This window comes from Rhinatrema bivittatum, chromosome 2 (assembly GCF_901001135.1).
Source record: "Rhinatrema bivittatum chromosome 2, aRhiBiv1.1, whole genome shotgun sequence".
Taxonomy (NCBI): Eukaryota; Metazoa; Chordata; class Amphibia; order Gymnophiona; family Rhinatrematidae; genus Rhinatrema; species Rhinatrema bivittatum.
The window spans coordinates 482,228,095-482,247,549 of NC_042616.1; the positions used below are offsets into that span (position 1 = coordinate 482,228,095).

Consider the following 19,455-nt stretch of genomic DNA (forward strand, 5'->3'; position numbering starts at 1 on the left):
GGTGTTTCTCCTCCCGATGACACAAAGACAGCATAACAGACATAGAAGAAGAAGAAGAAGAAAGATCTGTGTATCATTAGAAAAGGAAAGCATGTTTGCTTAACATAAATGGAGTTCTCCATAGCCAACAGGAAACACATGGTGACATCATCCAACGGCACCAAATGATCCATCTCTCTGCCTCAAAAGACCCTCAAACAAGTGAGGAGCTTAGTTTTAGCTAGAAAGTTGATTATCCAGGGAGGCAGGCAGGTAATAAGCATTGCTAACTCTTCCTGCTGTTTATGAAGAACCCCATTTATGGCATGGAAATTTATTTTCTCTATTGACAATGGGGTTGAATTAGCCATGACACACTGGGAGTCCAAAGCTGAGGGCTGCAGTGGAGCATTTACTGAAAAAGCAACCAGGACTCTCCCCCATTCCATAGAGAATGGACTTCTGGATGAACAGGCTATGCAAAACTGCTTGCCCAAAGTTACTGTCACTTCTTAGCAGATTGTCCAGAAAGCAAAGGGATGTGAAGAGGTGAACTGACTACCAAGTTGCAGCTTTGCAGATGTCTTCAATAGATACGATTCTTAGGTGAACCACTGAGGTAACCATGGCTCTTACACAATAAGCCTTGACAGAGTCTCTGGTCTGGAAGCCAGCCAGACCATAGCAATGTGTGATAAAATCTGCTAGCCAGCTGGACAATGTCTTCTCTTCTAAGACAGAAATCCTTCTCATTTCTCCGGAAACCAACATCTCCAACACTACTCTTCCCACCAACCCACCTACCACACAAGTTCGAGACTTAGGAGTGATAATAGACAACCGGCTAAACTTCAAGGCCCATATCAACAAAACAACCAAAGACTGCTTCTATAAACTCCAGGTTCTGAAGAGGATAAGACGTCTTTTCCATGCCCAAGACTTCAGAACGATCATCCAAGCAGTCATTTTTGCAAAATTAGACTACTGCAATTCCCTATTGCTAGGTCTGCCCTCTTCCTACTCCAAACCACTACAGATGGTTCAAAACTCAGCAGCTCGATTACTAACAGGCGCAAGAAAGAGAGACCACATATCCCCCATTCTGAAAGAGTTACATTGGCTACCCGTACACTTCCGTATCATGTACAAAGCCATTTGTGTCATCTTCAAAACTATTCATCAACGCATCTCCCTCGATCTACAAATCCCCCTCCAAGCATACAACTCGACAAGACCTACCAGAAATGTCTACCGAGGCGCCCTCAAAGTTCCCCCTGCGAAAATGACCAAACACATCACTCTAAGAGATCGTGCCACCTCCACTGCTGGCCCTTCTCTGTGGAATTCCATTCCCACAGATCTCAGACTGGAACCCTGCCTCTTAACTTTTAGGAAAGGACTTAAGACTTGGTTATTCAAGCAAGCTTTCCCAGACACAATCTAATATCACGTTATAGATACAAACCAAGGACTTCAAATATTCAGCCATTAATCATGCCATTTTTACATAGCATTTAATTTATTTGTATACCGTTTAACCGTTTATTCTTTCCTATCTCTTCCTTCTTATCCAAGTTCTGCTACCCTTGTTATTTGTAACTGCTCCTTCGATCACCACAGTTCTAGTTGTTGTATTTAATGCACTCCCGTTCCATGTAAACCAGCAAGATATGTGCTCATGATTGCCGGTATATAAAAACCTTAAATAAATAAATAAAATAAATAAATGTGCACTTGGCAAGAGCTATTCCCAATTTATTAGAGTCATAAGAGACAAAAAATTGAAGCCAAACTATGTGGCTGAATTCTCTTCAGATAAAAAGCCAAAGTCCTTTACAGTCCAGTGAATGGAAGGCTTTCTCTCCTTTAAAAATATGCATGAGGTTTTGGAAAGAACGTGGGTAAAATAATGGCTTGATTCAAATGAATCACCAAAACCACTTGTGGGAACTATGGCTAAATGCGGCACATCAGTATGTTATGGAAAAACTATAGCCACAGAGAGAAATGAACCAATGCTTGTAGCTTGCTGACTCATTTTGCTGAAATGTCGACTAGAAATACCACCTTCTATGTAATAAACTTTAGGGAAGCTGACTCCACAGCTTGTAGGAAGGCTTCATTGGTTATGCCTCCCTACAAGACATCAGACATTGAGATCCCATGGCATTGGCAGTTTTGCAAGTTGGAGGTCTTGTATGCCACAAACCCTTCATGAATTTTAATACCAAAGAATGGATGGATATAGGATTTCCATTCACTTAAGGGATGAAGCAGCAAGGGCACCAACATGCACTCTGACCAACAATGTACTGAGGCCTGAAGAGAACAAGTAATTAAGCAAATCTTTCATAGCACAGGTAAATGTGTTCAAGGAGTCTGCCTGACACCAAGATGAAAAATGTTTACAGTTGAAACCGTCTAGTAAGACTGCTTCCTGGCCAAAATCACGATGTCCTCAAACTCTTCAGATAGTCAAAACAATGAAATTAGTGAGCGCTCAACATCCATGCTGTTAAGTTGAGGGAGGGGAGGTGTAGATGACTGACAATTCTCCTTCTGAGTTAGCACAGCTGGACCGGATCTCAGCAGTATCGGTGGACAGATTGACAATTTGGCAAGATAAGAGAACTACACTTGCCTGAGCCAAGCTGCAGCAATAAGGATAAGATTCGCCTGGTCTCTTTGTATCTTTTGTTCCATTCTCACTACCAATGGAAGCAGTGGAAAGGCACACATCAGATCTGCATCCCACTTGAGTAAAAAAGCCTCTGGAGCAGATCTAAATTTGCTTTTAAGAATGAACCAAAATGACCAGAATTGTACACAAAATGACCAGAATTGTACACAGTATTCAAGACCGCACCTTGAATACTGTGTACAAATCTGGTCGCCGCATCTCAAAAAAGATATAATTGCGATGGAGAAGGTACAGAGAAGGGCTACCAAACTGATAAGAGGAATGGAACAACTCCCCTATCAGGAAAGACTAAAGAGGTTAGGACTTTTCAGCTTGGAGAAGAGACGACTGAGGGGGGATATGATAGAGGTGTTTAAAATCATGAGAGGTCTAGAACGGGTAGATGTGAATCAGTTATTTACTCTTTCGGATAGTAGAAAGACTAGGGGGCACTCCATGAAGTTAGCATGGGGCACATTTAAAACTAATCGGAGAAAGTTCTTTTTTACTCAACACACAATTAAACTCTGGAATTTGTTGCCAGAGGATGTGGTTAGTGCAATTAGTATAGCTGTATTTAAAAAAGGACTGGATAAGTTCTTGGAGGAGAAGTCCATTACCTGCTATTAAGTTCACCTAGAGAATAGCCACTGCCATTAGCAATGGTAACATGGAATAGACTTAGTTTTTGGGTACTTTCCAGGTTCTTGTGGCCTGCATTGGCCACTGTTGGAAGCAGGATGCTGGGCTTGATGGACCCTTGGTCTGACCCAGTATGGCATTTTCTTATGTTCTTATGTGTTAGTTTTCCTTTTCTCTTCTGAAGAGAAGAGATAAATTGATAGATGACCCCTGAGGTCGAATAGTTTGTTTGCCACACTCTGGTCCAGGGGCTAATTGTGAGGATGACAAATCCTACTGAGATAATCTGCCAGTCTGTTTATTTGTTTAAAAGTATTTGTTACCCACCCCTCCTAATAGTTTGGAGCGGGTATAATACAAGATACATAATCATTAAAAACAAAATAACATAAAACACATACAATCTAATGTCTATATGATATGGTATATCATATAGACATATGCATTAGCAACATACTTGGGATGTAGTAGCAGAGCTGGAGGTGAAAAGAAAATGCATATCTGTAGTGGTCAATTATCGTAGACTGCAAGCTAAAATAGATGTGCTTTTAATAGTTGCTTAAAAAGCTTAGGATCTTTGGTTAACCGTATATTACTCGGTAGGAATTCTATAATATGGAAAAGGAGTGTTCCCTAGTTTCAATGAGGCCTGCAACTTTTGGAGAAGAAGGAATCTAGGAGGCACTTGCCTGCAGAAATTAAGGACATGAGGGAGTATGGATTATCAAAGTAGACTGTTGGGGATTTTGGGAAGAAAAGATGCTTGTATAAAAACTGAGCCCACTCCCAAATTTTCAGAGACTCCTGGCAAAGGGTCCTGGACCCTATGCTCCCCTTGTTTGTTTACATAAATCATTGGCACTTGTCAGTTTGGATTAGAATTCTCTTTCACTGAATGAGATGCATGAACACTCCCAATGCATTGCTAATGGCTTGTAGCTCCAAGAGACTGATCTGAAAAAAGGGAGGTTCCATTGCCAACCAGATCCCTTGAATTCAAAAGGGTAAATTTGCATCTTTCAGATCCAGTCACCTCTTCCAACAGTTGGATGATCTTGGCAGCAAATGACTACAGCTTGGCCTTTTCCGCTTCCATGCCAGTCTCAAGCAGCTATTTCTTCTGACACAAATATGTCCCACTTTAGCCAGGAGCTCACCAAGGTAGATAATGACACAAGAGCTCAGCAGGAAAGTAAAGATGTCGGTTCTACCTGGATAATAGTCCACAGTTGGCACAAGGCATTTGGTTAAAGTCTCCAATGATCCAGAGACCAGACTCCCATCCTGATAAACCAGGTCGCAACATCTCTCCCCTATATCAGGGTGTGCAGGAAGTTCATTTTGAACTTCTCCTATAACAGGCTCTTGCTCAGTTTTCATTAATCCAGGATGGGTCTCAATCCCCCTGAGTTCTTAGGGATAAGGAAATTATGAGAGTAGAATGTCTTGCAATGGTCCCTGGGAGGGATAGGCTCTAGTCGCCCATTTTTAAAGAAGTGACTCTACCTGAAGATGGAGCTGGGTTGACAGACTGATCCAGATTTTATTTATTTATTTATTTATTTATATTCTGTCTTTTGGCACTTCAAAGTGGATTACATTCAGGTACTGTGGTTATTCCCCCATCCACAGAGGGCTTATAATGTAATGGCCTCCTTTACTATTTTCCCCAGACACAGAATTAGAGAAAAGCTTTAGTAAATTAGGCCCCAGATTTGTACCTGAGGCAAAGGAGGGTGAAGTCACTTGCTCAAGGTCACAAGAAATGGCAGTGGGATTTGAACCCTGGCTTCCCTGGTTTGCAGTCCACTGCTCTAATCAATAGGTACTCCTAGTAATATGTAGAGACGGGAGAAGCGCAAATTTTGAGGACCTAGTGGTCCTTGGTGATCTTCTGCCACTCTTTGAGGAACAGGTGAATTTGTCTCCTACCAAACAGGTCAGGTTCTGAGGACAGGCTTGTCAAAAACTTGGACCAGTCTTGGGCTGGGCATGCTGTGGCTCTTTAGGCTGTCTCTCACGCTGACATCCATGAGCTGGAAGCTGCTTCTGCAGAAGCACAAGTGGAGCATAATATCGCTGGAACTTGCGGAAAGAGCGTCTTTGAAAGAAGGGATGCTTATAAGAGAAGGAAGCACATCTAGATGAAGAAGGCTGTTCTGCCCCCATTAGTAAGGCCTGAATGGCTGTATGTGCTTCCTTGATATGGGTGATGGTTTCTCTCACCTTGCTGCTAAAGAGATTGCCATTACTGTCATCTATCTAGCTCAATAGCACAAGTCTGTTGGCCAATGCTGGCCTCTCCTGTCCATCCTCTCTCCCTAACTCCCTTTTAATAATAGCATTTTGAACTTTAATGCACTGCTCCTCTCAACTACACAGAAAAAGTATAAAAAATATGTAGAAGATTGAACACACAATAGTGTACAGAAAATTGTGGAATATTTGAAGCTTGTAATATAACATGACCTGAAGCCTTGGCACTGAAGTTATTGCTCACAAATTTCAAATGTATAATAATTCAGCCATTTTTCTATGTATCTGTAATCCACACATTTTGTTTTTGTCCACATTTTGCTTTTGTTTAAGTACAAACTCCCAGTCACCTAGAAAATAAATCTCAAGATTGAATGATTCATTTATAATTATGATTTTAAACCAGGGGCAAAGTGTCATATTAAGTACAGATCCGTAATTTCCTCTAAGGAAAAAACATACACTGACTAACCAAAACAGTAAGGCTCAAAATATTCTGAGTTCCTGCTACCTGGGTTAAATAAAGTGCAAGGCAATAAGAGATATACTGTAAACTTTAGTAAACAAGCACTAAAAATAAAGCATGTAAGGGGTATGCAAAAAGTGGTAAGTGACCAGGCAACTCAATACAACATTTTTGGCTGCTGCTATTAAGCTTTTCTTCAGACTCTGTTACTACTATTTTATAGTAAACTAGTAAAAAGGTGCCTGCGTGTGTATGTGCCTGTGTGTGTGTGTGTGTGTGTGGGGGGGGGGGTACATCTGTGCCTATGTGTGTGTGGAGTCCATACCTGTATGTTTGGGAGGTCCTTGTGTATATGTGCCTGAGCCTGCCTGTGAGTTTGCGTATCTTTATGTGTGCTCGTGCAAGCCTGTGGATGCTTGTGCGCATTTGCATGAGCTTGCATGCACTTGTGCCTATGCCTGCCTGGCTGTCCCTGTGAGTGGAAGCATGAGGACAGGGTTCACAAACATATTAGCATTAATGAACATTGCCCAATGTTGCTCAGGTTGTCTAGTCAATAAGCCCGTATGTGTGTATCTGTGTACGCCTGCGTTTGTGGGTGCGCCTATACCTCTGTGCAATTTTGTTTGTTTATGACAGTGCTTTGCAAAGAGAGCATATAGCCTTTGCACAGTGCACCTTCCACTATTTTGGGCATCACCTGATAGCCACAGACAAACAACAACAACAAAAAAAAAAAAGTGTGACCAACCAACTGACCTACACAAACCTTTCACATATATACAGATATAGATATATTTATTTGATTTGATTTATATTCTGCTTTTCGGCACATCAAATCGGATTACCATCACTTACTATAGGTTTTTCCCTATCCTCAGAGGTAGATATAGATATCTTATGGTAGTCATTTTATTCATCTCAAGTTAATTAAGGAGATATTTGTTTTCATTTTTTATAATCCCAAATCTTTGCTTTAGAAACAGTTTCTATACTGTTTTCATTCTAAGTTATGGCTGTGCACACAAGGAAGATGTCTGCCAATTTTTTAAGTGAGTTGTTTTATTTTTTGTGGGGGGGATTGTTTTATTTTGAATCACTGTTCTTGAGAGCTTTGCTGAAAAGACTAGAACAATTACAAAAGTCTAGTTATGGAACCTTAGCATTATTTTCACCAAAGGCTTTGAGTACAATACATGCTCTTTAAATTGTTAACATCCCTAAGATGAACTGTTGAATCGCTCCTAGAGTCACCCAAAGGAATGGTTCCTGACAAGGCTTGCAGCTCGGAAATTCAACACGCAGAACATATCACCACCAGAAACACTGTTTTCAAGGTCAGTAAGCGCAAGGAAAGGGAGCGCATTTGTCAAAATGTAGGACCCGCAAAAAAGTTGAAAACCAGATTAAGACTCCGCAAGGGTACCAGCACCCGCAAGGGAGGACAAAGATGTTTGACACACCTCAAGAAATGGGCCACATCAGGATGAGACAATAAGGATTCACCGTTCACCTGACCCCCGAAACAGGCAAAAGCCGCTACCTGTACCTTCAAGGAATTAAGGGCCAACCCTTTATTCAACCTAACCTGCAAAAATTCCAGAAAGAGCGGGTTCCTAACTGAACGAGGAAACACGCCTCGATCCTCACACCAAGCCTCAAACGCTTGCCAAATCCATACATAGGTTAAGGAAGTGGAAAATTTTCATGCTCGTAATAAGGAGTCAATCATTACAGTAGAATATCTACGCTTCAACAAGCAAGCCGACTCAAGAGCCATACCATAAGACAAAACCAAGTCGGATCTTCATAAAGGACAAGCCCCTGCTACAACAGATTCCTATATGCCGGAAGACAAAAGGGGGAGTATACCAGGAGTCTTCGTAGATCTGCATACCTTGGTCTCCTGGGCCAATTTGGTGCCACCAAAAGCACCATCCCCCATGGCCTTCAACCCTCTAAACTCTTCTGCCCAACATGGGTCACAGAGGAAATTCATACACCAGCTTGTCCTCCGGCCAGACCTGCACGAGAGCATCGATATCCAAGGAGTTTGGATCTTTCCTGCGACTGAAGAATCAAGGAACCTTTGCATTGCGAGAAGTTACCAGCAGGTCTAGAAACGGAAGGCCCCAGTAATCCACTATCAGCTGAAATGCCTGGCTGGTTAAGTACTTTCAAAGAACCCTTTCCCAAGCCAATGAACCCCTCTTCCTCCCATTGTGCTTAAAAAACTGTAGGGCCCAACACCTCCCACACCTGTTTCCCTTACCTCCCTCCTAATGTCGTCACAAAAACTACAGCCACATAGCTCTCCCAATTCCCCTTTTAACCACCTCAGAACCCCACCAACATCCAACTCCCTCTAACCTGAATCCGTTGTCAAATACCTTCCCCAACATTTGATCGCGCCTCTCAACCCAAAGCACAAATGCCCCCCACCCCCACCCTAATCCCTCTGGAATCTGCAATTACGATTCCGCAGGGTCTCCTCATTACCTGCGGCCAATTCCTGAATGATGCCACTTAACGTTCCTTCAGTTCTGTATTGAAGCAATGCTAGGCAGCACCACTGAGCAGCTGTGCCAGCGGGAAAGCTCTTGCTTCCCTCCTCCTGGGGAAGAGAGGACCCTCTGGACTCCTATGTGCAGATTTCAGAGGGTCTGTGAATGGGATACTGGAGTCTGATTAGGGAGCTGAGAGGGTGAATTGGATGCTGAAGGGGGGGGGGGGTTAAAGCGAGTGCAATGAGAGGGAATCAGGGAGGAAAGGAGCACCTGCCAGGGGAGATTTTTCCATCAAATGTTCTGGCTGCAGGGTGGAATAGAGATTGCAGGTCAGCAAAAGGGTTTCTTGCTCAGTAGCTGCCTACATTTAGGGATGCTTTTGCAGTGTTTAAGTTCGGCTGGCCAAGTTAGACAACTAGCACTGAAAATCAGCACTAGCTTTCCTAACTTTCTTCTCCCCATCCCTGGGACAGCCAAGAATCTGAGTGGCTAAATGTAGCCATTTAGTGGAACTAGATGGCTACATTTAGCTGTTCAGCAGATGAAAATTTTCAAAGTCTTTGATCTAACCAGAACATGATAGCTGTGATTTCTCTGAGTGAAATGGCTTGGCTGAAAATTGCCCTACTATACCAGGCTATAAGTATGCATTTCTATGAGCGAATTTCGGTTGGGGATGGAAAACAGCATACGTACATTGGATTTTCCAAAGCAGGTGCACTATTTTGCTCCCACTCAGCTGCCCACATAATTAGTAAACATAAAATTACACAAATGTTTAGAGCATATAATATGCATTTGCTGATTGTCAAAGAGAAACTATACACCTGGTTTTGCTTTTGAAATATGTCTACAATGTTTTCAAGCAAAACATGCGTGCATATATTGCACACAGTGTGGACTTTATAAAACTGCCTCCATTATGGATTTAATGTTTTACTACATACACAATGAACGTGTCCAGTCTGTTTAATTATTCAGTGTAAAGCCATTACACACTTTCTTCTACTGAACTGTCAGCAGCCATACTAAAAATCTTACTGAAAAAAAAATTGGGACTATTTAAAAAAACATTTTCAGCAAACAGTCCTCAAGCTATTTTATAGTCTATAATTATTAGGAACAGCATTCTAGTTTTGTGTCTCGGAACTTTTCAGAATTTCATGAGGTTACATTTTACTAGTGTTCCAATTTTTCAACACAGAAACTGGTGTTTACTGGTCATTACTTGTATATTATACAGGAACTTCCGGTATATAAAAACCAAAAATAAATAAATAAATAAATTACTTTAGCTGGAACCATTTAAATACAAAGTACATGCTATCATGTAAAATTCAAAGTTTACAATCTGTACACAAGACTCAGAGTAAAAAACAAACAATCACTGTATGAATACTGTGGAACCTCATTATATTGATCTTCTAACAGTGTTGCCCAATCCAGTTCTTGAGGACTATCCCATAAATCTATCAGTCTAATTTTCAGGACAGCCACACTGAATAAGCATGAGAAATATTTGCATACAAATATCTCACATGCATACTCAGCCCTGAAAACCAGATTGGCCACAAGGTGCTCAAAGACCATCTTGAAAAACACTGCACTACAATAAGCTAACTGAACAAAACCTGTTAAAGTGAATAAGTTTCCATCTTTATAAGTCTATCTCTAAAAATGGAGAAATTATATACCTGATAATTTAGTTTTCCTTAGTGTAGACAGAGGGACTCAGGACCGGTGGATTTATGCTCCCCTGCCAGTAGATGGAGGCGGAGCAAGCTGATGTCACAGTTTATATAGCCCTGCAGTGACCCCCAGCCTGCCAGCATTCTCTTCAAAAGCAACTGTGGACAGACTAACAAAAAACATGATTCAAAACAGGTAACCAGAATTGTACTCAACCAACAAACGCTGAACTCACATAAGATTCTAGGGACTGGATGAATACTCACCAGTATTCCCTTGGGACCCAGAGCCCCACAAGAGGACTATTGACACACTCATGCAGCAGCCAAGGGCAGGAAGCTGAGTCCATCTGTCTACACTAAGGAAAACAAAATTATCAGTTAAGTAATTACTCCATTTCCTAGCATGTAGACAGATGGACTCAGGACCAGTGGGATGTACTAAAGCTACTCCCCAACAGGGAGGGAGGCTGCCCACGGTCCAGTCAATGCTCCCACAACCTTGGTGCGAGAGACATCTCCGGTGTCCCCCACAAAATCTGTTCCCTATGACCATCCCTGTCAACCTCTTTACCCTACTCCCTCCCCCTCCCCCCAATGCCTTATCCCTTCATCCCTCTTATCCTTTTACCCCCTCTAATCCTATTTACCCCTCCTTACCTCCTCACCCTCCTCACCCTCCTCCCTCTTCTTCCCCCCTCCTCCCTTTTCCCTTCATCCCTCTTATCCTGTTACCCCCTCTAATCCTTTTAACACACCCTTGTACATAGTATTTTATATTATTTGCTATAACCAATATCCCGTTTATTCTGTACTTTCGTAATTTATTTTATATATATACCAATATTTAACTACCTTGTTCTTATGTAAAAGTGTTATCTGTTCCCTGTAAAGGCCATGCCTAAATGATAGTTACACTATCATAGTTTTAAGTTATCTGTAAACCGATACGATGTGCAAATGGTTGTCGGTATATAAAAGTTTCAAATAAATAAATAAAATAAATAAATGCTGTATGTGCAAAGGCTGCATCCTCCCGGGCCTGCACATCCAGACAATAAAACCTGGAAAATGTGTGTTAGGAGGACTACGTTGCAGCTCGGCCAATATCAACAGGAGACAGAAGACTAATCTCTGCCCATGACACTGTCTGAGCCTTAGTGGAATGGGCCCTAATCTGAGTAGGCAATAACTTTCTAGCATCAACATACGAAGCCATGACCACCTCCTTAATCCAACGAGCTATGGTTGTCCGCGAAGCCGGAGCGCCCTTTACTCCCACCATGGAGAAAAAAAAGGCTATTCGTCTTTTTAAAAGACTCAGAGACCTCCAGATAGAGCATGACAAGATGCTTAACATCCAAGGAGTGCAAAAGGCAAAACTCCTCTGCATCCCTGACTTCATCCAGGGACTACAAGGAGATGGACTGTTTCAAATGAAAGTCCAAAACTACCTTGGACAAGAAGGATGGAACAGAATATAGCTGTAACGCCCCCGGAGTCACCCCCGGCAAGGCAAGGCCTGCAGCACAAAAATCCGATACGCAGATCATATGGCCACCAGAACACAGTCTTCAATATCAACATCCATAAGGAAAGGCTACGCAGTGGTCGAACGTAGGACCCGCCAAAAAGTCCAGTACCAAATTAAGACTCCACAATGAAACCAGTAACCTCAAGGGAGGCCTAAGATGCTTCACGCCCTTCAAAAAACAGGCCACAACATGATGACAAGAAAGAAACATCATTCACCAGGCCTCTGAAACAGGCAAGAGACGCAACCTGCACCTTCAAGGAATTAAGAGCCAAGCCTTTAATCAATCCATCCTGTAAAAAATCCAGAATGAGAGGGATCTTAACTGAACGAGGAAGAACACTCCACTCCTCACACTAAGCCTCAAAAACCTTCCAAACCCGCACATAAGCCAAGGAAGTGGAGAACTTGCGAGCATGGAGTAAAGTGGCAATCACTGCAGAAGAATAGTCACACTTTAACAGGCAAGCCCTCTCAAGGGCCAAACCATAAGACACAATTGAATTGGATCCTTGTGAATAACGGATCTGTGCTAAAGCAGATGCTTGTGTGGCAGAAGATGAAGGGGGGCCTCCACCAGGAGTCGTCACAAATCTGTATATCTCAGATGCCTGGGCCAGTCCGGCGCGCCACCAAGATTACTCACCCCCTTCAATCTTGTGAATTATCCTGCCCAGCAAGGGCCACAGAGGAAAGGCATAAAGCAACCTGTCTTCTGGCCAGACCTGTATGAAAGCGTTTATTCCCAGGGACCACAGATCTCTCCTGCGACTGTAGAATCAAGGAACCTTCGTATTTCGAGAAGATGCCAACAGATCTATAAACAGTAGGCCCCCAACGATCCATAATCAGCTGAAACACTGCAGCTGACAACACCCACTTTCCTGGTTCAGACTCTCCCTGTTGAGAAAGTCTGCTCTTATGTTGTTTTTTTCCTGCAATGTGAGAGGCCGAGATCATCTGCAGATGACCTTTTGCCCATTCCATCAGCTGGTCTATTTCTACGACACTTGCTCGCTCTTGGCTCTTCCCTGGTGACTGGTATAGGCCACCGTTGACGCATTGTCTGACATCATGCAAACCGCTTGCTTCTGGAGCCTGTGGCTGAACTGCAAGCATGCCAGCCGTACCGCTGTGCCTCCAGGCGACTGATGATCCAGCAGGACTCTTCGGCATTCCAGCGCCTCTAGGCCGTTAACTCCAGACAGTGAAACCCCCCAACCGTAGAGACTTACATCTGTCGTGAGCAGCAACCAGGCCGGAGAGGACAAGGGAACTCCCTTTCTCAGATGATCCTCCTGCAACCACCATTGGAGGTGGAAGCAGATTTCCATCGGCAAGTGGAGCTGAACCTCATAATCTTGAGACTGTGGGTTTCATCGAGATAGCAGAGAGCGCTGAAGAGGGCACATAAGCGCCCTTGCCCACGCACCCCTTCCAGGGTAGCTGCCATCAAGCCGAGTACCTGTAAGTAGGACCACACCATCCGGCATATGGTGTTCATCTACTGATTCACTTCAGACATCGATCTCAGGATCCAAATTTCCGGTAGGAAAGCTCTGACCTTTCTCGTGTCGAACCAGACCCCCAGATACTGCAATGACTGGGATGGCTGAAGATTGCTCTTGGTCAAGTCCATCACCCAACCAAGCTCCTGCAATAAGGAAATCCCCTTGTGTGTCACCAGGCGGCACTCTTCCTGAGACTTGGCTCGAATCAGCCAGTCGTTCAAATATGGTTGCACCAGGATTCCTTCTTTTTGCAAGGTCGCCGCTAACACCAACATAATCTTGGAAAATGTTCTGGGAGCGGTGGCTCGACCAAAAGGCAGTGCCCGAAACTGATAAAGGTGCCCCAATACTGCAAAGTGTAGAAAGCGGTGGTGCTCCAATCAGATGGGAATATGAAGGTAAGCCTCTGACAGATCCAAGGAGGTCAGAAATTCCCCCAACTGCACCACCATTATCACAGAGCATAAGGTTTCCATTCAAAAATGAGTCTCCTTCAAGCGACAATTGACCCTCTTGAGATCCAGGATGGAACGAAAAGAGCCCTCCTTCTTGAGCACAATAAAATAAATGGAATATCACCCCACTCTTTGGTGCATAGGCACCAGAACCACAGCCCTCAGTCTGAGGAGCCTTTGAAGCATGAACTCCACTGCCTGCTTCTTCTGTGGGAAGTGGCAAGGAGACACCATGAACACGTCCTGAGGAATACTGCGAAATTCCAGTATATACCCTTCGTGTATCACCTCCAGAACCCACTGGTCCGATGTGATCTCAACCCACCTCAGACAAAAGAGAAAGACATTCCCCTATTTCCTGTTCTGGAAGGCGGGTCGGCAAACCTTCATTGGGAAGCTCAGGAAGGTCCACCACCCAAACCCGCTCCTCTCTTGGGGTGTCGGGGACGAAAAGACAGACCTGATGAAAGGCTGAAACTGCTGAAAGGTCATCCCTCTGTAGGGACAAAAATGCCTGAAATGCCAGAAATGACCCCCCATACCAAAGGGGCGCTGTAACCTTTTCCTATCCTCCGTCAACCAAGGCACCAGAGTCTCGCCCCACTTACTGGCCAGTTTCTCCAACTCACTCCCAAACAAGAGTGAGCCTTTAAAGGGCATCTTGGTAAGATTGGCTTTGGAAGCTGTGTCAGCTGACCAATTTCACAACCAAAGTTGACGCCTGGCCGCTATCACCGAAGCCACTCCTCTGGCCGAGGTCTGGACCAAATCACAGCCTGCGTCTGATAAAAAGGTTCCATAACCACTCTGGAATTCTCTCCAGACTCATCAACCTCCTGAGAGAGAAGCAGACAAGATCTCGCTACTAGGGCACAACAAGAGACAATCTGTAAAGTATCTCCACTGCCTCCAAGGTTTGCTTAAGAATAGCCTCAATCCTATCAAGTACATCCTTCAAGAGCGCTCCTCCCTCTATGGAGATAGTTGTCCGCTTAGAAATGGCACATACCAGAACATCCACTTTGGGAAAACACAGATGCTCTCTCACAGCCGGGTCCATGGGGTACAGGCCTTCCAATAACTGACCCCCTTTAAAATTTGCCTCTGGGGCACACCATTCCACATCAATCAACTCTTGAATGGCATCCATCACAGGGAAAAAACAAGAGGCTTTATGTAAGGAAACCAAAACAGGATTCTTACTCAGCTCTGACATAGCATCCGAACCAGGGACACCCAACTGTTTCAAGGTCTGGGAAATCAGGGCCGGCAGTTCATCTCTATGACAGAACCGCAACATGGTTCGATATGTTTCCAACCCTGGAGGAATCTCCCCATCTTCCAGGAAATCAGGATCAACCTCATCATCTGTGCCATCTGGATTCCTGTCGGGAACACTCACAGGGGGCAGAGGATTGGAAGAGGGAAGCGTCACCAGCTGAGGGTCTGACTAGACAGACTTGGGGGAAGCGTAGGACTGCGCTTGAAGAAAGGCTTGGGAGCCTGGAAAAAATTCAACCCAAGAAAATGCTGCCTGGTCCTGACCAAGCCCTGGTCCCACAGAACTGCTCTTGCCAGCCAGTCGAGAACCAAGATCTGGCATTCCCCAAGTTAAGGCTGTGACTAACCCATCATCAGAATGGGAAAAGCCAGGCTTAGCAAAATCCGAGGAAGGCAACTCTCCCTGAGCATCTAAGCAGCGCTGACACAGGTTAGAAGTCAGATCAGGCAACACAAATAGGAAGACGTTTAGGCTTCTTGCTTACCGGCACCATCGCTGCAGTAAACATGTGTCGGAACAGCTCATGCTCAAAAATAAAATGTGCCCAGAACAAAGCGCGGCAAGGCGCATGCACAACCTGTGCGCCAAGTAAAGCATGTAAAAAAATGTTTGTGCTCGTAAAAAGTGCACCCAAAAACAGAGCGCAGAATGCATAAAAATGCATAAAAACATAAAAATTTATTTTTATGTTTCCTTTGTTAACTAAGCTGTTTCATTGTATTCGACTAAGGAATTTTTTCCTGCTTTTTCTGTTTCACTGTAAACCGGCATGATTTGCATTTAATGCAAGAATGTCGGTATATAAAAGTTAAAAATAAATAAATAAATAAATAAATATGCAGAGCCGACGCACTGCACACACCGACGACCTACAGAGGGCAGCAAAACACACATGTGAAAAACGAACACCGTGGCCTACGACGCAGCGTGCAAGAAAGATGCCCAAGTGTGGGATCTAGCCCACTGGAGGCCACTCAAACTGCCAGCCTGCTCCAGTTCCAACCTCAACGGGAACGGGAACAAATGTCAGTACGGCGCACAGAGTATGGAGACCGAAGGAAATCCTGAAACCCTCTGCCTCTGATTCAAGGAAAACTCTTTTTTAACCTTACCTGAGCTCAGTGCATTACCAGTTGAGTACAGAAACTGACTCCAGCTGCGGGAGGAAAGGACATCTGCCAAAACCACTGCGCTCAGCCTCCTGCATCCGCTGCCTTTCAGCTAAACTAGCAACTAAGTCCATGCCGGGAAACCCAGCTACCGGACCAAGGCACACCTCTGAGGGACCATGGAAATCACCTCAGGAATTCTCAAATGGGGGAGGGACCTTTAGGTATCACCGCAGGAGAGCAGGGCTTTCTTTTCCTGAATTTAGAATATGAAATTTCTCCTTCCAAAAAGCTCAAAGCAATCCCCATAGGGAGATGTACGTCCACCATCTGCTGGAGATGGAAAATATTGGCAGGCTGGAGTCACTGCAGGGCTATATATACTGTGACGTCAGCTTGTTTCTTCTCCAGCTGCTGGCAGGGAAGCATAAACCCACTGGTCTTGAGTCCATCTATCTACTAGGAAAGAAGAAGCTTCACAACTATATGGGTAGAAAAAAAAAAAAAAAAGACAGGCATGATCAAAATGTCTGTAAAAATTCAATATTCCATGCAGTATACATTTTATATACTGTCCTTCTGTATGTAACACACATGGAGAAGCTGCTCTCAAAATAAAAAAAAATTCCTTATTTTCTTTATTAAAAGACAGGTATCCAGTTTATGAGAGTTCCACATTATAACAGTACAGTGAAGAAATACATAAAAATGCACACAAACCTTGTTGATGAGTGATTCTCTATCAGATACCAGGTAGCAGAAAAATTTTCACTAGTAAAATCACCACTCATATTATGAAAAAGCTCTTCTAAATCTTTCTGCGGAACTTTCCCTCTGAAAAAAATAAATAAACAAACCCAAATTAAAATTGAAGTTTTCATGCATGTGTAATGACCTTGCATTGTGTGGGGAAGACACAGACACACGAGATCAGTGGAAAGGTGACTTTATAAACAGAAGTATAATATAAATATGTGCTGCCAAAAATATAATTAGGATGGAGGAAGTTACTCTAATAAGCGACACATTAAAGACTATAGCATATGTGCATATAGAAAGGTAAGAGAAGATAAATAAATGATTGCTAACACCATGCTTATGTACTGAATAACAAGAAAAAAGATAACATAGCATAACACCACATACTAAATCATAGGCTTGTGTTCCTTGTCCAGATCCCCAATATTCAAGTGGAACAGCCTGGTATTGTCCTTGCAATGTGCTGGCAAAAAGTTTGAGGAAGTCTCCTCCAGATATGAGGACAAAAACTGTGCAGGGGACAGATGTACTTTTAGCTGTCTTCCATCTGTTCCAACAATTTGGGCTGGGGACAGGGTTTTCATATTGCATAGCACATAGACATCCGCAGCTCGAGTCCCTTTGTATCAAGCAGTCTTAAGCCTTAAATCATATTTCCTTCTCTCAGTGTTTCACTTTTCAGTGGGGGCTATTTTGTCCTTTACACGTATATCTAAATTCTTCCGGTACACACTCTAATTCTAATACAGCATGTAAAAAGCTTTCAATTGTAAAACATTCTAGCAAGAAAATGTCCATCTTTCACACACACCACTAAAAGTCTGGATCCCAAAGGGTTGTACCTGTAACCCCCTCTTCATGGGGTGGAGCAAATTTAGGGGGTCATAAAGTTCCCCAGACTGTTCTGCCATGGTCCGGACCTCTCCTCTTCTCACACTGCCAGAGCTGGTGGAGACACAAGGGTTCATCCAGTGGTGGGGAGGATCACCCTTCTGGTCCCTGATGCAGTCATGGACACAGCCATTAAATTCAAACTCACCCCATTCTTCAGGATCATTAGTCAGTGGTATTCTCAGATGGGCAGTATCTCCATGGGGGATTCAGGTAACAAATAACCAGAAAACCACGGAGTCCAAATACAGTGTTCAAAGAAAATGTACTTAAAGTTTGAAAGTAAGAATCCAAGCAAGTATTGAAAAAATTAGGAACAGCATCAGAAAAATCATAACCAAAAGAGCAATGGTCTCTTTGTCCATGGTAAGAGCGCTAGTTGTTCTTCTCCCAAATGAACCAGTGTTCAACTCTAAAATTCCTTTCCCTTGGAGAATAGGATGACCTGTCAATTTCCAATATGGAACAAGGGCTGGAAAAAGATGACAAGACCCCTTGTTCAAAAACAGTTCTTCCAACAACAGATAAGAACATAAGAACATAAATGCTATACTGGGTCAAACCAAGGGTCCATCAAGCCCAGTATCCTGTTTCCAACAGTGGCCAATCCAAGTCACAAGTACCTGGCAAATACCCAAACATTAGATAGATCACAAGCTACTACTGCTTATTAATTACCATAATATCAGTTTATGGATTTATCCTCTAGTAACTTATCCAAACCTTTTTTTAAACCCAGTTACACTAACTGCTGTAACCACATCCTCTGGCAATGAAGTCCAGAGCTTAACTATGCGCTGAGTGAAAAAGAATTCTCTTTTATTTGGTTTAAATGAGCTACTTGCTAACTTTACGGAGTGCCCCCTGGTCCTTCTATTATTTGAGAGAGTAAATAACCGATTTACATTAACTTGTTCAAGTCCTTTCATGATTTTGTAGACCTCTATCGTATTCCCCCCCTCAGCCATCATTTCTTCAAACTGAACACCCCTAACTTCTTTAGCCTTTCCTCATAGGGCAGCCATTCCATGCCTCTTATTTTGGTCGCCCTTCTCTGTACTTTCTCCAGCGCAGCTATAACCTTTTTTAGATGCAGTATCCAGAACTGCACACAGTATTCAAGGTTCGGTCTCACCATGGAGCAATAAAGAGGCGTTATAACACCCTCCATTTTAATTTCCATTCCTTTCCTAATAATTCCTAACATTCTGTTTGCTTTTTTGATCGCCACACCACACTGGGCCGATGATTTCAATGTATTATCCACTATGATGCCTAAATCTCTTTCCTGGGTGGTAGCTCCTAAGATAGAACCTAACATTGTGTAACTACAGCAAGGGTTATTTTTCCCTATATGCATCCCTTTGCCCTTGTCCACATTAAATTTCATCTGCCATTTGGAAGCCCAATCTTCCAGTCTCGTAAGGTCCTCCTGCAATTCATCACAATCCGCTTGAAGTTTAAACTACTCTGCATAATTTTGTGTCATCCACAAATTTGATCACCTCACTTGTCTTACCCCTTTTCAGCACGTGCGAGGGTCGGGAAGCGGCCCGGACGCCTCGGTCGCTTCAAGCAAGACAGATGGGATTGGTTTAAACAGGAAGTCTGCTTAGAGAAGCTAGGATGTAAAGCCGAGCTGTTTCGTGCCCAAAGGGACACTTCAGGTTCCTGTGGTTGTTTTTCAGAAACGCTG

General features: G+C 43.4%; 1 protein-coding gene across 1 annotated transcript in view; it reads right to left on the reverse strand.

Annotated features, from left to right (window-relative positions):
• Positions 1–19,455, reverse strand: part of EXOC2 (exocyst complex component 2) — a 391,656-nt gene that overhangs the window by 336,871 nt on the left and 35,330 nt on the right. Inside the window, exon 5 of the mRNA XM_029590528.1 lies at positions 16,830–16,943. Within this exon, the coding sequence (XP_029446388.1) occupies positions 16,830–16,943 (114 nt within the window). The remainder of the gene's footprint in view (positions 1–16,829; positions 16,944–19,455) is intronic.